We start from the raw sequence: 20,117 nt of genomic DNA on the forward strand, positions 1-20,117 counted from the left end.
ACATTATTCTTTTTTGTCTGGCCTGTTCGACTCTGTGCCATTATTCCGAGAGTCCTCCTTGCTGGCAAATGTGTCCACTCATTCCCTTTGTGGTCTAGCACTGCACAGCTACCCAGCAGTTTATCTAACTGTTTACCTGCTCATGGATTTGGGCTGTTTCTAGTTTTTGTCTGTTCCCAGAAAGCTCTACGAATATCAATGTTCTTGTCTTTTTTTAATGGACATATACTTCTGTTTCTTTTGGGTTAATACCTGGAGCAGGTTAGCTGGTCTGATCATAGTGTTTAACGTGTTAAGGAATTGTCAGTGTTTTTCCAAAGTATCTGTATCATTTTATAATTCCAGCTGCAGAGCTTGAGGGGTCTGGTTTCCACAGATTTTCATCAGCCTTTGAGGTCTTTTGTTTGTTTTGGGACCAGGTGCCCTGGTTCCTTTTCTGTCCCTGTGGTAAACACCATGACCAAAAGCCACCTGCAGAAGGGTTTGTATTGGCTATGGTTCCAGAGAGAGAGAATCCGCTGTGGTTGGGGAAGCATGGAGGCAGGCAGCTGAAACAGGAAGCTGGCTGTTCACATCTTGTCACACAGGAAGCTGAGAGTAACCTGAAAGTGGGGAGAGGCTTTAAACACACTCATAGCCATCCCCCAGTAGCGTACTTCCTGTAGCAAGGCTGCTCCTTCTAAGGGTTCTAAGACCTGTCCAAACTACCACCAGATAGGGACCCGGTGTGCAAACAGCCAAACCTCTGGCGACATTTTTCTCTTAAGCCACTCCGCAGAGTCTCACCGTGTAGTTCAGAATAACCTGAAATTCACTCTGCCCAGGCTGGCCCCAGACTCATGATCCTGCTTCAGCACCCTAAAGGCTAGGATTATAGGTGTGTGCCACATGGCCAACTTAACTTTGCCCACTTTAACATGCATGCAGCAGGTTCTTAATTAATGCAGGGCTTTCTAACCACTTGCTTTGGAATAATTCATCGTCCCTGTAACAGTTATGTGGCCTTACTACCAAGTAGTGGAAGAGGAGAAAGTGAACTGGTTAATCCTGGCCCTTGACTAATAATCTTGAGTCCCCTGATAGGTTCCTTTATGTGCCAAGCACTTTTTCAGATCTCCTGTGTAGAAAGACCCAGCAACAGCCATGCCAAGCAGATTCAGTTTCGTTTCCCAAAGGCTGAGAAAAACGAGGGGCTCTCATAGGGCTCCACAGTTGGAGCAAAGCAGAGACTTGAACGTAGATTCATCTTTTCCAGAGATGTTGGGCTCTAGCTCCCTCGGATGTTCTGTATCATAGTTCAGTAACTTCCGTTCAAATGAGGAATAAAACCTCCCTACCTAGTGCTGTTCCTCGTCTTGAATATGGAATACAAAACGCAAGTCTTCAACACAAATAACCTTACGGGCAGCCAGACAGTAGGCAGTTTATTTTGAATATAAATAACTCTGGAGTTGCCATGTGAAGTCTGAAAGCTGACAGCCTACGTGGGTGAGTTGACTGTGTTCTGACCCATTCCTGTGACCTGACCTCTGGGCCAAGGCTGTTGACACCGGTTAGTGATCAGGAGTCCACTTAGAGGAAATAGACTTACTGTTATTCGTGGAGCGGTGCCTGCTCCAGCTGCTTTCCTTCCAGCAAACGTTGATTTTGGGACCTAGCAGTCGTAGATTAAACACTGCTGTGTACTGGGCTCTTTCCTGAGATGTCTCCTTCACTGTGCACACACATCCAAGTTCAGTGTTGTCTGACCCTTGCTAACCTAACCCCTCATCTGACTGTGTCTCCACCAGACCACAGAGAAGCTGCCAGAGAAAAACGGAACCTGAACAAAGCATTCAAAGATCAGTCTCACAAATGCAGTGCTTGTAGTTTAAAAATAATGGGAATAAAAAGATTACTCATAATCCAACTCCAAACACATTACGGCATTTCCCCCCAATGTCTCCTGGTCTTTTAAAACAGAATTCTATGTTTCTTACGCGCTTGGTAATCATACTGCAGATATCTGCTTCTTTGTTCCATCGTCATTGTCTGAATGTAATTTCAGACTTTTTTATTCTGGTTTATTGAGACAGGGTTTTCTTTCCTCTGTAGCTTTGGAGCCTGTCCCGGAACTCACTCTGTAGACCATGCTGGCCTTGAACTCACAGAGATCTGCCTGCCTCTGCCTCCCGAGTGCTGGGATTAAAGGTGTGCGCCACCACCATCTGGCTAATTTCAGACTTCCTATAAACATAATTTCTAGTGTGGGGCAGGGGCTATCTCCGTTCACATCCCTATTCCCATCTACTAGGATATTCATGTCTTTGCCCTTTTTTCCTTTCTCCCAATCAAACATGGTTATGCATAATTTCGTGGTACTTTTGTGACTAGAGTCCCGTGAAATAAAATCACTGAGTTGACAGATTAAATACTTCTTAAAGCTGGTGGTTCTTTTTAAAGTCTGGCTTATTGAGGGATAATTTATGTAGTGTGGTATTCTCTCTTTTTAAGTGTATGCATACACATTCAGAACGTGAAAAATAACAGACCAGGAGTCAGAGCCTAGCACAACCCTGGCAGCTGCTCTACATCTTCTTCCTGTCCCACCAAGAAAAGCCTCGTCCTAGCTCAGGGTCCCATGACTAGCTTGTCCTGGTATAGCTTTGAGGGGGCTCCAGCTCCCCAAGATGTGGGGGTCTCTTTGCTGTGCCCCTTTCCTGTCGAAAGAAATGCCAATGCCTAGAATGCCTGTTTCCCTTTCCCCTCCCTCCCTCCCTCCCTCCCTCCCTCCCTCCCTCCCTCCCTATTTCTTCTTCCCGTTTTCTTGAAGGGTTCTCCTCATCCTTCCAGAGCAGCTTGAGTTTTATCCAAATTGGGAAGGGCTTTCTCTACCTCAGCCCTCCATCACAGTCATCTCTTATCCTCTTCCTCCTCCTCTCCATCATCATCATCATCATCCTCTTCCTCTTCCTCCTCCTCCCCATCATCATCATCCTCTTCCTCTTCCTCCTCCTCCTCATCATCATCATTATCATCATCATTATCTTGCTCTCATCGTCATCATAATCATCCTCTTCTTCCTTCTCCTCTCCTCCCTGGCTTCCATTAACCTTGTATTTGCCTTCCTTAATACCTTCATGGTATGTTGAAGCTGCTGTTTTCATTTAAATGGAATATCTTTAAGAGCCAGATTAAGCTTTTTTTTTTTTTTTTTTTTTTTTTTTTTNAAGATCTGTGACCTTCCAAGGGATCTGGCCCACAGCAGGAAATGGGTAGCTGCTTGTTGGACAAAAGTTACATGGTTACAAACCTGACTCCTCACTAGGTGATGGCTCTTGTCTGCAGCAGGTCTCCAGGCCTCTGTTGAACCCCTTTTCCTCTTCTCTCTCTTGTTTTGTTTGACAATATGATATATTTTTCTGTGCCCATACTGCTTTTAGGTGGGTTAAGGCAGCATCATAACTGTTCAGACGATGAGGAGTGAGAGGGTGGTACGCAAGTCCTCATCTGCCGTTGAGAGGACACCAGTGTTCATACCTTTGGGGTCTATGAATCCCACCTCCGTGAGTTCCCTAGCTAGTGGGTAGAATCGCTTACTCCTAGCAGAGTTTCAGTTCTTTCTATAGTCACCAATACATTCTGCAATGCCCTTTCCCCGATAGTAAAGAGTGATCGTGTATTCCAGTTCCTATGATAATTCCTGAGTGTCTTTGTGCAATATAGTGGCTATAGTGGCTGCATATGAACAGTATGGAGCCCCTTCCTTGCCATGGTACTGTGTTTAGCTGAGCCTCAGATAATCTCATATAGTGAAGCAGTAAGGGAAAAATAGCTCATCTGATGCACTCTGGGCACTGAAGTGATTTCTGGAAGGACTGGAGAGTTCGCACCTACCAGGATAGATGGTGTTTCTTACCACCTCTTGGCCATTCGGGTACTTCACTCTGAATGATTCCTGTCTACCAGGGTCTGAAGTGTTTAACCATCATCTTCTACAATCTTAGCCAGCCTTCTACATGTAAAGAAGACATCGGGGTGGGGTCAGGCTTGTTCTGGAGCCCGAGAAGGAATCTTCCTGAGATGTAGCCTTTGGATGAAGTCAGGCCCCGGGAAGAGGATGATGCTGGAGTGGGTGTCTAGGCATGTGGGCCTGTGTGGGCAGTGCTTGGCGATTTCTCATCTGTGCCTCTGTGGAGTGGGTCTAAGTGAGAGGCCATGCTGCTGCGGGAAGGGCGTGCCTCTGATTCCGATGGTTTGGAGCCCTGTGGCCAGCTGCTGTCGTCTTGGATGATGCCCCGGGCAGATTTGTTCAGGCTACAGCACCCTCTGTCTTCCGTCTTTCAGGAAAAGATCGGTTGGCGCAAAGATGCTCTGCACTTGCTGGTGTTCACAACGGATGACGTGCCCCACATCGCGCTGGATGGAAAACTGGGTGGCCTGGTTCAGCCACACGATGGCCAGTGTCACCTGAATGAAGCCAATGAATACACCGCGTCCAACCAAATGGTGAGGACTGGGGGGCTCCCCTTACCTCTCCCTGTCATCCCATGCCCGCCCTGCCCCTGGAAACTTCTTCCTTGGTCCTCAGTGCTCACTATGTTCTACTCCATCCTGGGGATCCAGTTTTGTTTATCATTTTGGCCTGTAACTATAGGACCTCACCCAATGGCGACCACTGTACCCACCAATAGCTCTTAAAATCCTTATGGACCTCGTTAAACTGCTTCTTATACTCCTTTCTCCTCACTTTGATTGACACCCCCCCCCACACACACACACCTTCCAGCATCACTGCTCAATTCCAGAGAGCAGTGGCCTCATCCGTCTTTCTAAGCCGTGAGCAGGATCGGCAGGCATTTGGCTAGACTGTTAGGTGCAGGAAAAGGAAAATTCTGCAAGGAGCACCCATAGGAAGTGGGCAAGCTAATTGGTGCTGGTGGCAGATGGCAGGAGGTGGAGGCGTAATGGTCCCCATTCCTCCTGAAGTGATGAAGGGGGCTACAGATCACACCTAAAGATGCTCCAGTTCTCATGCCCACATTTTGGGAGTGTCTGGGGAACCCTAGAGGGGCCTTTTTATGAGTGTCTCTTCCCATAACCTCTTAGTCCAGGAGTCGCTGTTGATTTTGGGGACTGGGCCCAATGGGGACCCAAGGGATAGATGCCTTCCAGGAGTTCTGCCTGCATGCAGGTCACATGCTGGTGGTGTCCAGCCAGTTGAAACTGTTGCAGTCTTGACTTTTGCCTTGGCCTTAGGACTATCCATCACTTGCCTTGCTTGGGGAGAAGCTGGCGGAGAACAACATCAACCTCATCTTTGCAGTGACGAAGAACCACTATATGCTCTACAAGGTATGGGGGGCGTGGCCTAATCTGGGTGCTCTTTCTGACTTAAAGCCGGTTGGTGATAGAGTGGGAGTAGACAGGGTCAAAGGCAAACACTGTATCCCTTTCTAGCTATGCTTGGAGATAATAAGACTAAGGGGACTCTAGAATGTTCACATGGCCATGAGTGTCTTCACCACAAGTTTGAACTGTTTTATCTAATTTAATTCAGAGAAATACCTAGAAAAATAGTATGAACTGTCATTATCAGAAGATGGCTAGAGACACGGGGCCTGTTCCAGCTGAGAAGGAAAACATGAACTGAAATTCTGCATAGAGGAAACTGGAACAGACGCTAGGCAGCCTGCATGGCTAACTCAGTTTTCCAGCTGTACGCCTTCCTGCAGAGGGTGGGAAGCCAGGAGTGGCCCAGGACAGTAGCCCTCTCAAAAAGCAGTCAGTGGTCGAGAAAAGAGCAATGGGCTTGTTCAAGCCAACAAGTCTTTTCCTGGCTGTCACTCGGGCCACCATGCTGGCAAGTTGCACTCAAGCTCCTTGGAGAGTCACAGAGGACATCAGTCTAATCTCTGGCCCTATGTTTATGATCTCAGGGTGGGTGCATATGCACGCACGCACGCACGCACGCACGCATGCACGTGCACACACGCACAAACTATTTGGCCATGCAAGAGCTCATGTGAGCTAAGTATAAACCCAGTTCACCCCTGATATCCTGTACATTGTGAAGGGGATATTGTCAGGAATCCCTTAATCTCCTAAGAACTTAGACTTGATTGTGTCTCAAAGGCTCCTGCCTTATCAGTTGTGAAAATGCCACAGTGTCTCCTTGAATTTTGGATCTTCTTTGAGCCTGAGCCTGTTTTAGATGATGAAATGGAAAGACTTACTTTTTGTTTGGTGCAACATTGTAGGTTAAAAGTTGTCCACTGCAAACTGCATGTTTAGAAGGACTGATTGCAGGCGCTGTTTCGGGCTTTGTTTCACGAGGGGAGACATCCTCCTTGACTTGTCTCTCTCAGAATGGGGAGACCCGTACAGCCGAGAGCCAAGGGGCCTCTGGCCTGCTGTCAGCGCAGCACTCAGGAGTTGTGCTGGGACAAAGGGCTTTGTCCCAGAACCTACACGCGGGTATCAAAAGGTCTTAGAAGGATACCCTTCATATCTTAGCTTCTTACTGGTAAGATAGGGAGTCCCTCAGACACCTGGAAAGTGGCCCTCTCTGCTCCATCTGAAAATGAGCCTGGGATTGCCAGCAGTGGAGGTGAAAGAATCAGGAGGGCCAGGGTGGTCCCAGAGGGTGAGCGGCTCACTCGCTGTCAGCCCTTCCCTACCCTCCACAGCCGACCCAGTGTACTCACCCCACTCTTTCTTGCCTCTCCCATGGCGCCTTCTCCAGCGTGTGGCATAGGAGAGTGGCCGGGCACAGACTGTCCTTACTCCTGTCCACAGTGCACTGTTGACTCCAGGACGGAAGGTGTCTTAGATAGGGTTACTGTTGCCGAGATGAAACACCACGATGAAAAGCAAGTTATGGGAAAAGGGTTTATTTGGGCTAGGCTTGCACATCTGCAGTCTGTCACAGAAGGAAGTCAGGACAGACACTGCTGGAGGCAGGAACCCAGAGGCAGGAGCTGATGCAGAGGCCGTGGAGGGGGGCTGCTTACTGCTTGGTCCCCATGACTTGCTCAGCCTGCTTTCTTATAGAACCCAGGACCACCAGCTCAGGGATGGCGCCACCCATAGTCGGCTGGGCCCTTCCCCATCATCACTCACTAAGAAAATGCTCTCCAGGCTGCGTACAGTCCAGTGTTAGGGAGGCATTTTCTCAGCTGGGGTTCCTGCCTCTGATGATTCTGGGCTGTGTCATGTTGACGTAAAATTAGCCAGCACAAAAAGGCAAAAAGTAATTCTTTGTTTGTTTGTTTGTTTGTTTGTTTGTTTTTCCAAGAATTTTACAGCGCTGATACCTGGAACCACTGTGGAGATTCTGCATGGCGACTCCAAAAATATTATTCAACTGATTATCAATGCGTACAGTGTAAGTCACTGACTCGGTCCCCGCTCCCACCTCCATCCTACCCGTTCTGAAACACTGAGGCCTGGGAGCTGATCCAGGTTTGAATTGGGGCTTAGCTCTGTTCCCACCCCTTCTGTTGGGGACCCCTAGAGTTCAAAGTGTGGCTGGTCTGGACAGTGTCTCTGTATCCTAAAGACATACATTTGGGCATTAGGGAAGATTTGCGCCTGGTTGCTCCCCACATCCCCTCTCACGGTCTGCACTTTGGTTCCTCACAAATCATAGTTTACCTTATCCCTCCTGTGACTTCCTGCTCAAACCAGATTTTCTCCTCCCTTCCTCTATACCATGGTCTTTATTTTTGTTTGACTCCCTCCCCTACCCCCCATCCCCTACCCTGCCCCTTTGAGTCAGGGTCTCTCTACAGAACTGTGGCTGACCTTGAATTCACTGTGTAGCCCAGACAGGCAGAGCTCCATGAGTTAGAGGCCAGCTTCTGCTTCCAGAGTACTGGGATTAAAGGCTTATACCACATGCCTGGTTCTAGCTCTGACCTTTAAATCCTCACCTCAGCACCCAGAGCCAGAGAGGCAAGGTTTTCAAATTAACATACACATTTAGTGGTTTTTAAGCTTTAGTTTACTTTTAGCAAGAGAACAGTTAGACTCATTTACGGGGACTCAACAGATGCTAAACGTGAAAATGGGGTTTGAGAAGTGGGTGCTTGTGTTTCAAGCTCTGGGCCCCTGACTAATGAAATCAAAGAGGGAATCAAACTGCCTGCCCCACGCATTCACCTCCTCTCCCTGTGGCTGTCATTCCCTCTGTGGCTGTCAGAGGCTAGAGAGCCCACGGGGCAGAAGGTCTGCTGCTTTTCTCTCATGACCTGGTGTCCACAGCTTCTTTCCTGAGGAGGGGTGGCCTTGTCTGAGCTCTGTGAGGTGGGACGAGGACATTTTTCTGGGCTTCTCTGGAAGAACTACCTCCCAGAATTTCAATGTTCAGCCAGCTCCAAATCCTACAGACCACAGCATTTGGCTCCATCTGAGCCTGGCCCTCTGCTCCTATGACTTTGGTAAAAAAGAGAGTAATAGCCAGTCATGGTGAGCATGTCTTTGATCTCAGCACTTGAGTGGCTGAGGCAAGATGATTATGAATCCAAGGCCACCCTTGGCTATATACAGCAAGACCTTGTCTTAAAAAAGCCAATAAAAAGGGGGCAAGCAGTGTAGCTCACTGGTAGAGCACTCACCTAGCATGCACACATTCCATCCCCAATGCCATAAATTGGCTCTGGAGAATTGGCTGTGTGTTGTTTTCAGGGATGGAGACACCCTCTGCCCCGAGAATTGCATGTAGCTGAATGTTTTGTATGTCCATGCTTATGTGTGGGAACACTCAAACCATGGTGGGGTCTCCTGGATGCTTGGGGTGCTCTTTTTTAAAGATTATTTTCATCTTATATTTTAAGTGTTTTGCCTACATGCGTGTGTGTGTATCTGATACCTGCTGAGTCTAGAAGAGGGTTGGATGCCCTGGAATTGGAGTTCTAGAGGATTGTAAACCTCCATGTGGATGCTGGGAATCCAACTTGAGCAGCCTGTGTGTATGCCTGGCTTAGGGGTGTTCTTTGAGTGGCATTTTCCCTGGCCAGGGTTTGTTGTGCATATATAAAATGGTTTCTTAATGGAAATTTGGGGACCTGGATGTCAAGGAGCCAGGGGATCAATGGGGCGTCCACTCTGCCACTTAGAAACTGGGGTGGGGAAAGTATTTTTAGGCTGCGTTAGGAACTGGAGTGAATCCAGTTTCCCTGGGAACCTGGGGCCTTGGCATTGCTGCTTTGCTCTCTATCAAACTGCCTTCTGGGAAAACCTGCTGAGAGTGAAGCACACGGCAGTAAACACTGGAAACTCAACTGTTGAGACTACGAAACTACTAGACTACCATCGATAAGTATTCAGACTCAGCAGGGGAAGTTCTTAAGTTTCCTTCAGGCATAGGGACACACAACGGAGCATTCACATTTAAATAGGACAACCTGCTAAGTTGGGGACACGCACACGCAGCTGGTTGCAACTGTGCTGTGCTCTGTCACTTGGGAACCATGGCAGTGTTGCATAAGAAGATACAGTGGTGTGTTGGCCTCTGCCCGGGATGCTGACAGAGAATTTTAAAGCCCCTCTGTCCTAACTTTTGGTCTTTGACCGTGATCCCAAAGCTTCGAAGATGCCTCTGCCTTCCCTAAGGCACAGAAGCACCTTTTGCTTTAGTGAGATGACTCCTGGTGACCCTCCGAATAGCTTCAGGGTGGGCAAGTCATTGGTCAGGCCAAGGCGACAGGGGTGTGAAACTTTCAGTATCACTCTTGACCTCCCTGGAGGGGACATGACAGAGATAGAGTTGACCACCTGTTGGTAATAATTTAAGCAGTCTTGCTCATATAAGCTACCGTAAACTTCCCACAAGGCCTAAGTATACAGCACTGAGGTGCTGAACACATGGAGGTGTGGGGGGGTTGGCACACCTGGAAAGACATCCAAGTTCCACAGCACACATTGCCCCATGTTCCTCTTCCATGTTGACCTACCCTTACGAATGTTCCAGTAATCGTATAGAAGGTATCGTCCTGCATTCTTTGAGAGCATCCTACAAAGTCATTAAAACAAAGGTCATGGTAGGAACCCTAACTTACAGCTGGCCATAAGTATAAGTGACAGCCTGTGACTCTGAAGGGGAGAGGCAAACCTGTGCTACGGAGCCCACAACCTATGGGATCTGGACACTGTTAGAGTCCGACATTATTAGAGTCTCATTGGATTAGGGCACAGCCAGGAGCTATCCATGGAGAGTTGCTTTTGTATGTGTAAGGGGTTCAGGTGGGGGAGTCCCACCGGGAGTCCCACCCACCCCCTGACGTCAGCAGTGTTGTTACATGGTGGAAGACTGAAGATGAGAGAGTAGGAAAGGTGGGGTGTTTTCCCTTCAGATCCCATTTCTTGCTCCTGCCGGTCTGTCCCGTGGGAAAGCCTGCTGGACTTGAGACTCCGGTGCCTTTCCTGCCTGAGTCTACACAGACCTCTCTTGCAAGAGGCGCGCTTTGGGCAGAGGCAAGGCTCTCAGTAGCTCTGACTAGCCTCCCTCCTGTGCTTTCCCACAGCCAGGGTCCCCCCCATGGCTGTACACGCTGGCACTGCCTTGATTCGTGGTACGTTTCATGAGTCACTCATCCGTGACTACGTGTGGGTCTTGACTTTGCTCCCTTGAGTGTTGGCAGTGGCTTCATGGGGACACTGGAAGATTCTGGTCAGAGTCTATGTAACAGATGAAATGTTTGTGGTCTTTGGCCCGGTCTGGTTTGTGTGTGTTTTTCACAATGTGGAATTGTCAGCTCTTGGATTTGTAGCGTTTTTCCAACTGTGCCAAACTCACTCTGTTGCTCTCTCTCTGTCCGAGAGTGTTTGGCGGCCCAGTCTTATACGGAGTAGTGCTGAAGGGAGATTCTCTTTCAGGGCCCGGGCCTGGGTGCAGGCTCAGAAGCATCATTTGGGCAGCAAGAGAGGCGCTCTGCTTATGAAGAGCGGCACCCAGACAGACAGACAGACAGCACAGGGCCTCTTGTTTAAAGTGGGAGAGAGCAGGATGGGCTGCTAACCACTGGAGTGGAGGTGGAGGGTGACGTCAGAGCCTGTGGTGGATTCTGCCCTAGCAGAACACATGTTTCTCTTTTGGTTGTTGCCTTAACGTCTGCTCCAACCCCCTCCCCCCCCAACAGCAGACCCGACCTAAAGCAGTTGCAGATGTAACCTAACCTGGCACCGGGTATGTAACACAATAGCAGCTAAAGGGCTGACATTCTTGACATTGTCTTCTATTTCCCGATGGGGGTAAGAAACCATCTTCAGGGGCAAAGCTGGTAGCCATTGAGTAGATTCATGAGTCACACATGAAAGACCTCACGCGTAAGAACCGATCCTCTGGTACGTGCCTTTGATCCTCTGGTACGTGTTCCCTTCATTCTTTTCGGCAACAAATACATCTCAGGAGGCTGACTGTGGCCAGCATCGTATGACACGTGGCAGCAGGACATTGAACCAAGCATAGCCCTCTCCTGCAGGAGCTTGTGATGTTTGGGGGAGCCCGACCCTTACAGCCATGGGGTGGGGTGACCTGGTGATTCACACTTTCCAAAGTCAGTCGTTTGTGAAGAAAGAAGCCTGTGGACATGGGATCAGAGTGAGGACTGGAGCGGAGGAGAAGTCCTGCCAGCTTTTCCTACCATAAATGAGAGGTCTGGACTGAGCCTTCAAGATTCCTGCTCCTGAAACAGCAAGGGAGGTTCTGATCTTAGAGGCTCTGTGGCAAGCGAGAGGGAAAATCAGCCAGCCAGAACACAGACTGGGGACTTATGGCGCATGTAAAACAGAGCTCTCTCTCCCTCCCTTATTTTAAAGATTTTTAAAAAAATTTTAATGTGTGTGTGTGTGTGTGTGTGTGTGTGTGTGTGTGTGTGTGCGTGTGTTTGCCTACTTATATGCCGGCTCATCGAATGCATGCCTGGTACTCTTGGAGAAGAGAAGAGGCTGTCAGATCCCTTGAAACTAGAATTAAAGATGGCTGTGAGCTGCTATGTGGATGCTGGAAACCAAACCAGGTCCTCTGTGTATAAACCTAGGATTTCAGCACCAGATGTGAAAACTGACAGTGACCGCTCCATGGTATAGTTGAGGGGAAGGTTTTTATTGTAAACATGAGAGAGAGTACAGCCAGGGGCACCTGGAAGAGTCCAGAGCAGAGAAAGAAAGGAGGCAACTGAAAATGACCAGCAGACTAGAGCAGGCTATGAGAGGAGATGGGGCAGGGGAGAGGCGAGCAGGAAAGAGTGGAGGACAGAGAAGAGGCCAAGAGAGAAGCCAGATGATGCATATGGTTACGATGTCAGGGTTATATGGGAATGAGGCACTAGAGAAGTCTGGGTAGGGGTTGATACCAAGGAAGCCTGGAGGCCAGCATAGCATGCAGTTGGGTATACCAATAGGCACCACAGATAGCCATTTGGCCTGAGTGTTTCTGAACCTGAACCCCTGGAAGAGCAGCCAGTACTCTTAACCACTGAGCTATTTTCTGAGCCCCATCTCTATACTTCTGTATAAATATAAATATAGTGCATATGCGTGTGTGCATTTTTCTTCTTTGTGTATGGGTGTCCACATGTGAATGCATATGTCAATGCCCTGGGAGGCCAGAAGAAGGGTTAAGTTCCCTGGAGCTGTAGTTGCAGGAGGTTTTGAGCTACCCAGTGTGGGCGATGGGAACTCTTCCTCTTAAGAGCACCCAGTACTCTTTAAGTCCAGCCCCATTCTTCCAGTCCTTTGCATCAAAGATTTAATCTTCGTTTGGCCCAAGCTCCTGAACATAACCGTGGTTAAAAACATCTATGCTTTCCGTCCATCTATCCATTCAGCAAGACCCTGTGCTGCATCCCAGAGGAGAAGGGCAAATGGTCCTTAGAACCCACCGTGCCCTGGGGAGGCGGATCCGTAAATAGCTAATCATATTCAGCGGAAGAGGATGGTGTGTGTGTGTCGAGTTGCACTTTTGCGCCCTTTGGCCAGTTAAGGAATGGCACTTCGGAGAGGAAGCAGCTTTCAGAGGGATGGTATTTTTAGACTCCTAGAAGCCTTCTCAAGTCTGTTGCAGAGAGGGACTGGTTTTTGTGGAGTGTTTTCAGCAAGCTGTGAATTTGCTGGGCAATCTGCATGTTTCATGTATTCAGGCTTAGCACCACGTGCTGGAAGGAGTTAGCGAGTGAGCCTGGGTAGGGGGGTTGGGGTGGGGGTGGGGGAGGTAGCCGCACTTCGGTTTGCTCTTCATGGGGCAGCTTGGCTCTGTGTCTCCCAGGGTAAGTGAGTCCTGCTGTCTGTGTTATAAACAGACTTTAAAAAAAAAAGTGCCTGATAAAATATGACTTCTAAATAAAGCCAGTTACATCATTTGGCCTCAGTTTCTAAAGCAACATGTTTCATAGTGACTTTTGAGACTGGGTTTCATTGTGTAGCTGGCTGGCCTAGAATTGCTATGGAGACCAGCCTGGCTCCAGCTCATGGAGATCCACCCACCTTTCCCTCCTAAGTGCTGGGATTAAAGGTGTGTGGCACCATGCTTGGCTATTACTTATAGATTTTTTTTTTTGGTAAGGGCCGTGTGTGTGTATACTCATAATATTTTTATTACTTGATATTTCATACATGTATGTAATGTACTTTGATCTTCTGTTTGGCCCTAGCCCTGTAGCATCTTTTGCCAAAAGCGCCTTAGTTAAGGGTGGGATCTCCTGAACCCCTCCTTCATTTATGCCAGAATTGTGGTTTGCGTGGTTCTGTGCAGACACATAACCAGAGCTGCCTCTGCTTCATGGGTACAATGGCCGTGCCATGTTCAGAAGACACTTCACAATGCTCTTTCCCATCCTCTGCCTCGTACTTCCTTTCTGCTCCATCTTCTGTGATGTCCCCTGAGCCTCAAGGAGGTGAAAGGGTGATATAGATGGTGATATACATGCCTCACTTCGGGCTGAGCCCTCACAACACCCTGGACAGTCCCAAGACTCTGCATCATCTGCTGTCCCGTACAGAAGAAAGTTCCCCGGCCAAGTTTGAGTGCAGCGCTTACTTGCGAATATGAACATAAACATTTCGCAGGCACTGTGAAACCTGATCATTTAGCAGAGCAGCAATAGCAGGTTCCTTACTGGTTATGGGAGGATCTTAAAAACCAAGAGGGGTATGAAGCATTCCACAAACCTTGTATAAACTAAATATACATAGGTATGTGACACCCAGGGGAAAGAGTGGATCACAGCCGGGCGTGTTAGCTCGTGCCAGTAATTTCAGCACTCGGGAGCCTGTGGCAAGAGGATTATAGAGTTCACGGCCAGCCTAGACTACATAACAAGACCCCATTCCAGAAACAAATACATGAAGAAAACACAGCCAGGGAACGACATTGCCAGCAGTCCCTTGCAGAACTCCTCCTGTCACTGTCCCCAAGGGTAGCCATCAGTTCTGCCTGTCTCTGGATTTCATACTCCACAGCAAGGATACATTCCGAGAGACACCTCCTCAGGCGAGGTCAGCCTTGTGCAAGAGGATAGCACTTGCAAACCTAGACGGTGGAATGTACCGCGTGACTCGTTTCTCAGTTGCTGCCTTTCACTCCTAGGCCCCAAACCTGTGAGGCTGTCACATAGTGAATACCGCAGGCAGTTCTAACAGTGGTGGCCATTGTGCTTCCAAGCATACAGAAGATATGTACTAGGTGACGAGAAATTGCAGGCGCTCCGAATCTCTTGGGGCCACTATTATATATGATCTTCTGTGGACCAGAGTGTCCTTATGAGAGGATAAATACAGTGTCTGCTCCTTTTCAGCAACATTGTACACTTCAGTGTGTGTTCACACAGTTGTGTTTGATTTATTCTCTCTATTGTGGGGCTCTGCTGTGTAGACATACTGAGTGAGGCTTACTTCAGCCTGTTCTGCTATTGGTAGGCTTTTGATTGGTTTCCCGATTCTTGCTCTGAAGTTGCTGTAGACATTTTTGGCAGCGCCTCTCTGACCCGCACATTTCTGTTGTGCATAATCCTTAGGGGAAGCTAGGACTAAGGTTGGCCTGGGTGTTAGAAGACATTACCTATTGCTTTTCCAAAAGCCTGCAACCAGCTTCCATTCCAGCCCGCAGCGTGAGGACCCCAGTTCCTCCCCGCTCCGTCCCATGACAGGCTACTTTCAGTCTTTTTTTTTTTTTTCTGCTTTAACATATCGTTTTTCCTTGGTGTTCATTCCACTCAATGTCTCGAGACACTAGTCTACAGAAAAGCGTGGATTCTGTGATAATGTAGTTTCAGACTCATACAGGATGACCTCACCCTGTAAGGGATGGGTTTGAGTATGAAAAGAGGTGGGGTGGGTCCTGGATAAGCCGACTTTGCAGGATAGTAAGGAGCTAGCCTGGGGGAAGGCAGGTGCTGTCCTGAGTGTGTGTGCACGCCTGTGTATGCATGCATAAGCGCAAAACCTAGAGAGAGCATGACTAGATTTCGGTAACTGAGTACCTGAAGCGGAGGGTGGGGCTGAGAGGTGGTTCTGAAGAAGCAAGCGGGATGCAGGACAAAAGCCTTTTGAGGGAGATAGTATCACTTGGACAGGTGGACCTTTATCAACCATTCCAAGCTCCCAGAGGGAGGCCCCAAGTCAGGTCTACGAAGGTGGTGTGTGGGAAGCCTCCTGCCTCTAATTTGGCTTGAGCCTCCTGAGTTAGAGGAAGCCATGTAGAGAAAGCCACTGTGGAGAGCACCTCACTGAAGCTGTCACTGAATTCTGAGGGCTTTGTTTTCTCCCTTTGTTCAGAGCATCCGGTCTAAAGTGGAGCTGTCAGTCTGGGATCAGCCGGAAGACCTTAATCTCTTTTTCACCGCCACCTGCCAGGATGGTGTATCCTACCCTGGTCAGCGGAAGTGCGAGGGCCTGAAGATCGGGGATACAGTAAGTGTTCATTCCTACTTTACAGGAGTTCTTGTTCGCCTGGGTGATTATTCTCTGATAAATGGTAGCTTTCTGGAGTCCTCTTGGGGCTTGTGTTCTGCCTTCTGGCCCAACATCCTTCCCAGCTGCTCTGTATTTTGTGTGACAGAACTCCAGTCCATAAACCCCTCAGGGCACTGCCACCTGAGGCTTCCTCAGTGATGCTTGGTGTTCTAGCCTGACAGGTGCAATCAGGTAGACGAGGACAGACAGGAATATGGGGTCATGGATTCCATTTCTCATCTTTTCTCTTAGCCACTAGGCCAGCCCTCCGGCCCCTCCAGTGAACTTCACTGACCATTCCTTTCCTCAGAAAATAGAGCGAGGGAAAGCTTTTCTGTGCATATTTCAGAGAATCTGGGTAAAAATAATAGTTTTTACTAATGCCAGCCAATATGGCAATAAACCAGCTCCCCCTGCCTCAGGAAGTCCTGGAAATATCTGCATATATCTAGCCAGGATATTAGGCTCTTCTCTGTAGTTGAAATTTTCTTTGGACTTCCAACCAGCTCCCAAATAAAGACACAGAGACTTATTATTAATTGTGAATGCTCGGCCTTAGCTTAGGCTTGTCCCACTCACTCTTTTAACTTAATCTAACCTGTTTGTATTCATCTACGTCTTGCCTTGTGACCTATTACCTTTCTTTCATTCTGTATGTCCTACCTTCCTGCTTTCTCTGTGTCTGGCTGTCTAGCCCCTGACATCTCCCGATGTTTCTTTTTTTTTTCTTCCTCAAGCCTAAATTCCTCCTCCTGCTTACTCTCCCTGCCTAGAAGTCCCTCCTATACCTCCTCCCTCATTATTGGCCATTCAGCTTTTCATTAGACCAATCAGGTGCCTTAGGCAGGCAAGGTAACACAGCAACACATCTTTACATAATTAAACAAATGTAGCACATCTTTGCATAGCTAAACATATATTCTGCAACACCTCTCTCTTCCTCCCTACTTTCCACGGTGGCTCTTCACCCACTTAGCACCACACAGGGAAATGTCCCACCTTTTCCCAACCCTACAGTGGTGTCTAACCACCAAAGGAGGCAGTTCAAAATATAGTCTGGAAGGTGAGAATAATGATAAGGAAGCAAATCCTTCTCCCAGACAGATTTTCCAAATACATTTCACGTATACCAACTTGAAAAGGTCAACTTGTCAGGAGCATCATTACAAATGATTATTTATGAAAATTAACTCAGGAGGCAATAGTTATTATTGCAAGACTGATGTGCTTGTCACTAAATTCCCACTCCATCTTCCTGTTCATGTAAATAGGGCACTTAAGTTTCTATGGACCAAATAGAAATGGTGATAACAATTTCTATTTCAGCAATAAGTAATGTCAGTATAAAGATGTATCAAGTGTTTCTTCAAACATTAAAGAGACTCTTTTAAATAAAACTTGAATAATTGTCAAAAGTTGTATTTGTATTGTTTAGATAAATGATAGTAATTTCTTAGTCAAGATGAATTAAGAAAAAAAAAAACAAAAGTCTTGTTGAAGTCATGGGGTTTAAAGACTCAGCAGTTGGGGCTGGTGAAACGTCGCAGGCTTGCTGCCAAGTCTGGTGCTGACCCGACTTTGATCCCTGGAACCCACATAGTGGAAGGACAGAGCTGACTCCCACAAGTTGTCCTCAGACCTCCACACGTGTGCCATGGCATACGCACCCCGTGCCCAAATTAAATAGCAAGTAAATGTAGGGACGGCAGAGCAGGCTGTTCTGAGGATGGCGGGTGGTGGGCAGCCGTCAGTGGAAAAGCAGTGTGGGGGTGAATTCTGTAGATCTCTGCACGAGACATGTGGTGCAGAGTCACTGCAGGCAGGCAGATCTGTAGCTGAGGAAGCATGCCTACCATTGACAGACCTGCTCATCAAATGTGCCCAGGTCATAGAGCCGGACCAAACAGCTTCTTATAAAACAGGAAAACTAAGATTTAAAAATTGTTTTAAAAACTGAATTCTGTTTAATTAGTTAACTATAATTAGCATCTTATATTTAGTTTACACTTTTAATAAGACAGAGGGAATGCAGTCTGCTAGTGTTTTTTGTTTTGTTTGTTTTTTAAGATAGGATCTCACGTTCATAGTGAGTTCTGGGCTAATCTGGGCTACATAGTGAGACGCTGTCTAAAAACAAACAAACAGCTTGCTAAGAGCCAGTGAGATGGCTCAAGAGGATCAAACACTTGTTGCTGAGCCTGCTGGACCACATGGGTTCTGTCCCTGGGACTCACGTGGGGGAACGAGACAACCCACTCTGCAAATTGTGTTCTGATCTACAATCTACACATATGTGCCAGGCCACATGTGCTCCCCCTTCAGACCCTTACCCACCAAAATAAAGAAACGTGTTATAAAAATGTTCATAGGGTCCCAGTTGGGGCTGTGTTAATAGAAGTCTTTGGAACCCGAGATGCCAGATAACCGTGGCACTCTCCAGGTTACGTGGCTTGTGGTTTTAGGGCGGAGTTTTTTTAGAAGGGAAAATGACAAGCAGATGGCACATGCATTGGCTAAAAACATATAGCAAAACTGTGCTTGTGGGCAATGCCACCATGAGTCAGAATGGATCTGAAGTCCTTTCATCCCATCTTAAACAAACATAGGGAAACCGCAAGGATAGTCCATTGGGGCCCCTCGTGGAATACAGAGAAAACACATTTCATCCCATGGTGGGCAGGAGACAGACTGGACAGGGAACATTTCTGTGTTCCCCTCTTAGCTTCCTGTGAGGAAGACATTGCTTCCCTTGAGACAGATTAGGGAATCTAACCTATAGAATCAATGAACTGAAAGCGAGAAGCTAAGGCTTTCCGCTCTGTAGCCCGCACCCCACACCACCATCCACCGGGGCCTGTTCTGCCATATGCATTTCAGAGAACAGGAATCCGGACCGGGTGTGGTGATGGACCAGAACCTTCACCAGGGAGCAGTCCCCTCTGCATCCTTGTCATATCCAGCTCTCGTAGCCATCAGCATTGGTGGTCACAGAAAACCGTAATCCTGATGGCAGCCTGAGACTCAAGGAGGGGAGTGAGCTGTCCAAGCTCACACAGCTCCCTTGTAAGCTGTGGCCTCCCAACCCAGACTGAGCTATTTCCATCCAGACCAGGTCATCTTACCGACCACAGCCTTCCTGGCACAGGGAGCCATGTTAGTCGCCTGTACGTGGGAGCTTACAGTGCCCAGTCGGGCATTGCTGCTAACTCCTCCTTTCTTTTTAAATGTTTATTTATTTTATATGTGTTGCATGTGGGAGTCAGAAGACAACTTGCAAGAATGGGTTCTCTTCCACTATGTGGGGCTCAGGAATCGAACTTGGGTCCTCAGGTTGAGCTGCACGTGCCGTTACCCACTGAACCACCTAGCCAGCCCCTGATTTCTGTGTCTTACAGTAGCTTTTCAGCTAGCTATAGTGCTCCATGTTAACGTGTGGAAATCTGAGGCTCAAAGAGGAGCCTGCAAAACTGGCCCCAGGTCTCACTCCCAACGAGCAGCAGGCAACAGGACCCAGATCACTAGCGAGGCTACAGCCCAGGCCTTCTCCTTAGGCCTCAGGCGCAGTGGAGTGAAAGCTTCAGAGACGTGGGTGAGATCATGGCCACCGTCCTCCAACCCAGTGCACAGCTCTCATTTGTTTGGCTGGGAGAGCTCAGGAAATCAGATATCTGGAAAGCAGAAAAAAAGGATTTCAAATGGAAATTTTCCTCCACACTGAGAAATCTCTGTAGTGACTTATCAGAGCATTTGAAATGATGATAAAGATGGTGTTTTCACCAATCCAGTTGCCTTTGACCCATTTTTCTTTGGGATCCAGTGGCCACAGCCCTATGGAAATAGCAGCCGGTCCTCAGGCAAACCTCCGCTGGCCCTTTGTCTTTTCTCTCTCTCTGTCCTGGTATTGTCTCCGTGTCCAAGGGCACAGTCACATGGCCCCTCTGGCAAAAGCTGTGTGGTTTTGTTGTCTGGGTATAGATGGCTGCTCAGAGCCGCTCTTTGCCTGAGCTGGGTATGTCGCTGTCCACCAGGGTCACGCAGATCCTGAGGGAAGGGCTTTCTGGAGGGTGTGAGTCTGGAGCAGTGAAAAGTGAGGTCTGAAAATTAAGAATTCTAAAGGGCAGATGGGCATGGTGATGCACACCTTTGACCCTAGCACTCAGGTGTTGAAATAGGAGCGGCGGGGCTGC

General features: G+C 48.1%; 1 protein-coding gene across 2 annotated transcripts in view; it reads left to right on the forward strand.

Moving 5' to 3' along the window:
• The window catches only part of Itgb5 (integrin subunit beta 5), a 108,068-nt gene that overhangs the window by 58,211 nt on the left and 29,740 nt on the right, over positions 1 to 20,117 (forward strand). For both annotated transcript variants that reach the window (XM_050159829.1, XM_050159830.1), the window contains exons 6-9: positions 4,327 to 4,488; positions 5,239 to 5,334; positions 7,277 to 7,366; positions 15,754 to 15,888. In XM_050159829.1, the coding sequence (XP_050015786.1) occupies positions 4,327 to 4,488; positions 5,239 to 5,334; positions 7,277 to 7,366; positions 15,754 to 15,888 (483 nt within the window). The remainder of the gene's footprint in view (positions 1 to 4,326; positions 4,489 to 5,238; positions 5,335 to 7,276; positions 7,367 to 15,753; positions 15,889 to 20,117) is intronic.

The sequence above is a fragment of the Alexandromys fortis genome, unplaced genomic scaffold (genome assembly GCF_014885135.2).
Source record: "Alexandromys fortis isolate MF-2015 unplaced genomic scaffold, M_Fortis_MF-2015_v1.1 scaffold_119, whole genome shotgun sequence".
In the NCBI taxonomy this organism is placed as follows: Eukaryota; Metazoa; Chordata; class Mammalia; order Rodentia; family Cricetidae; genus Alexandromys; species Alexandromys fortis.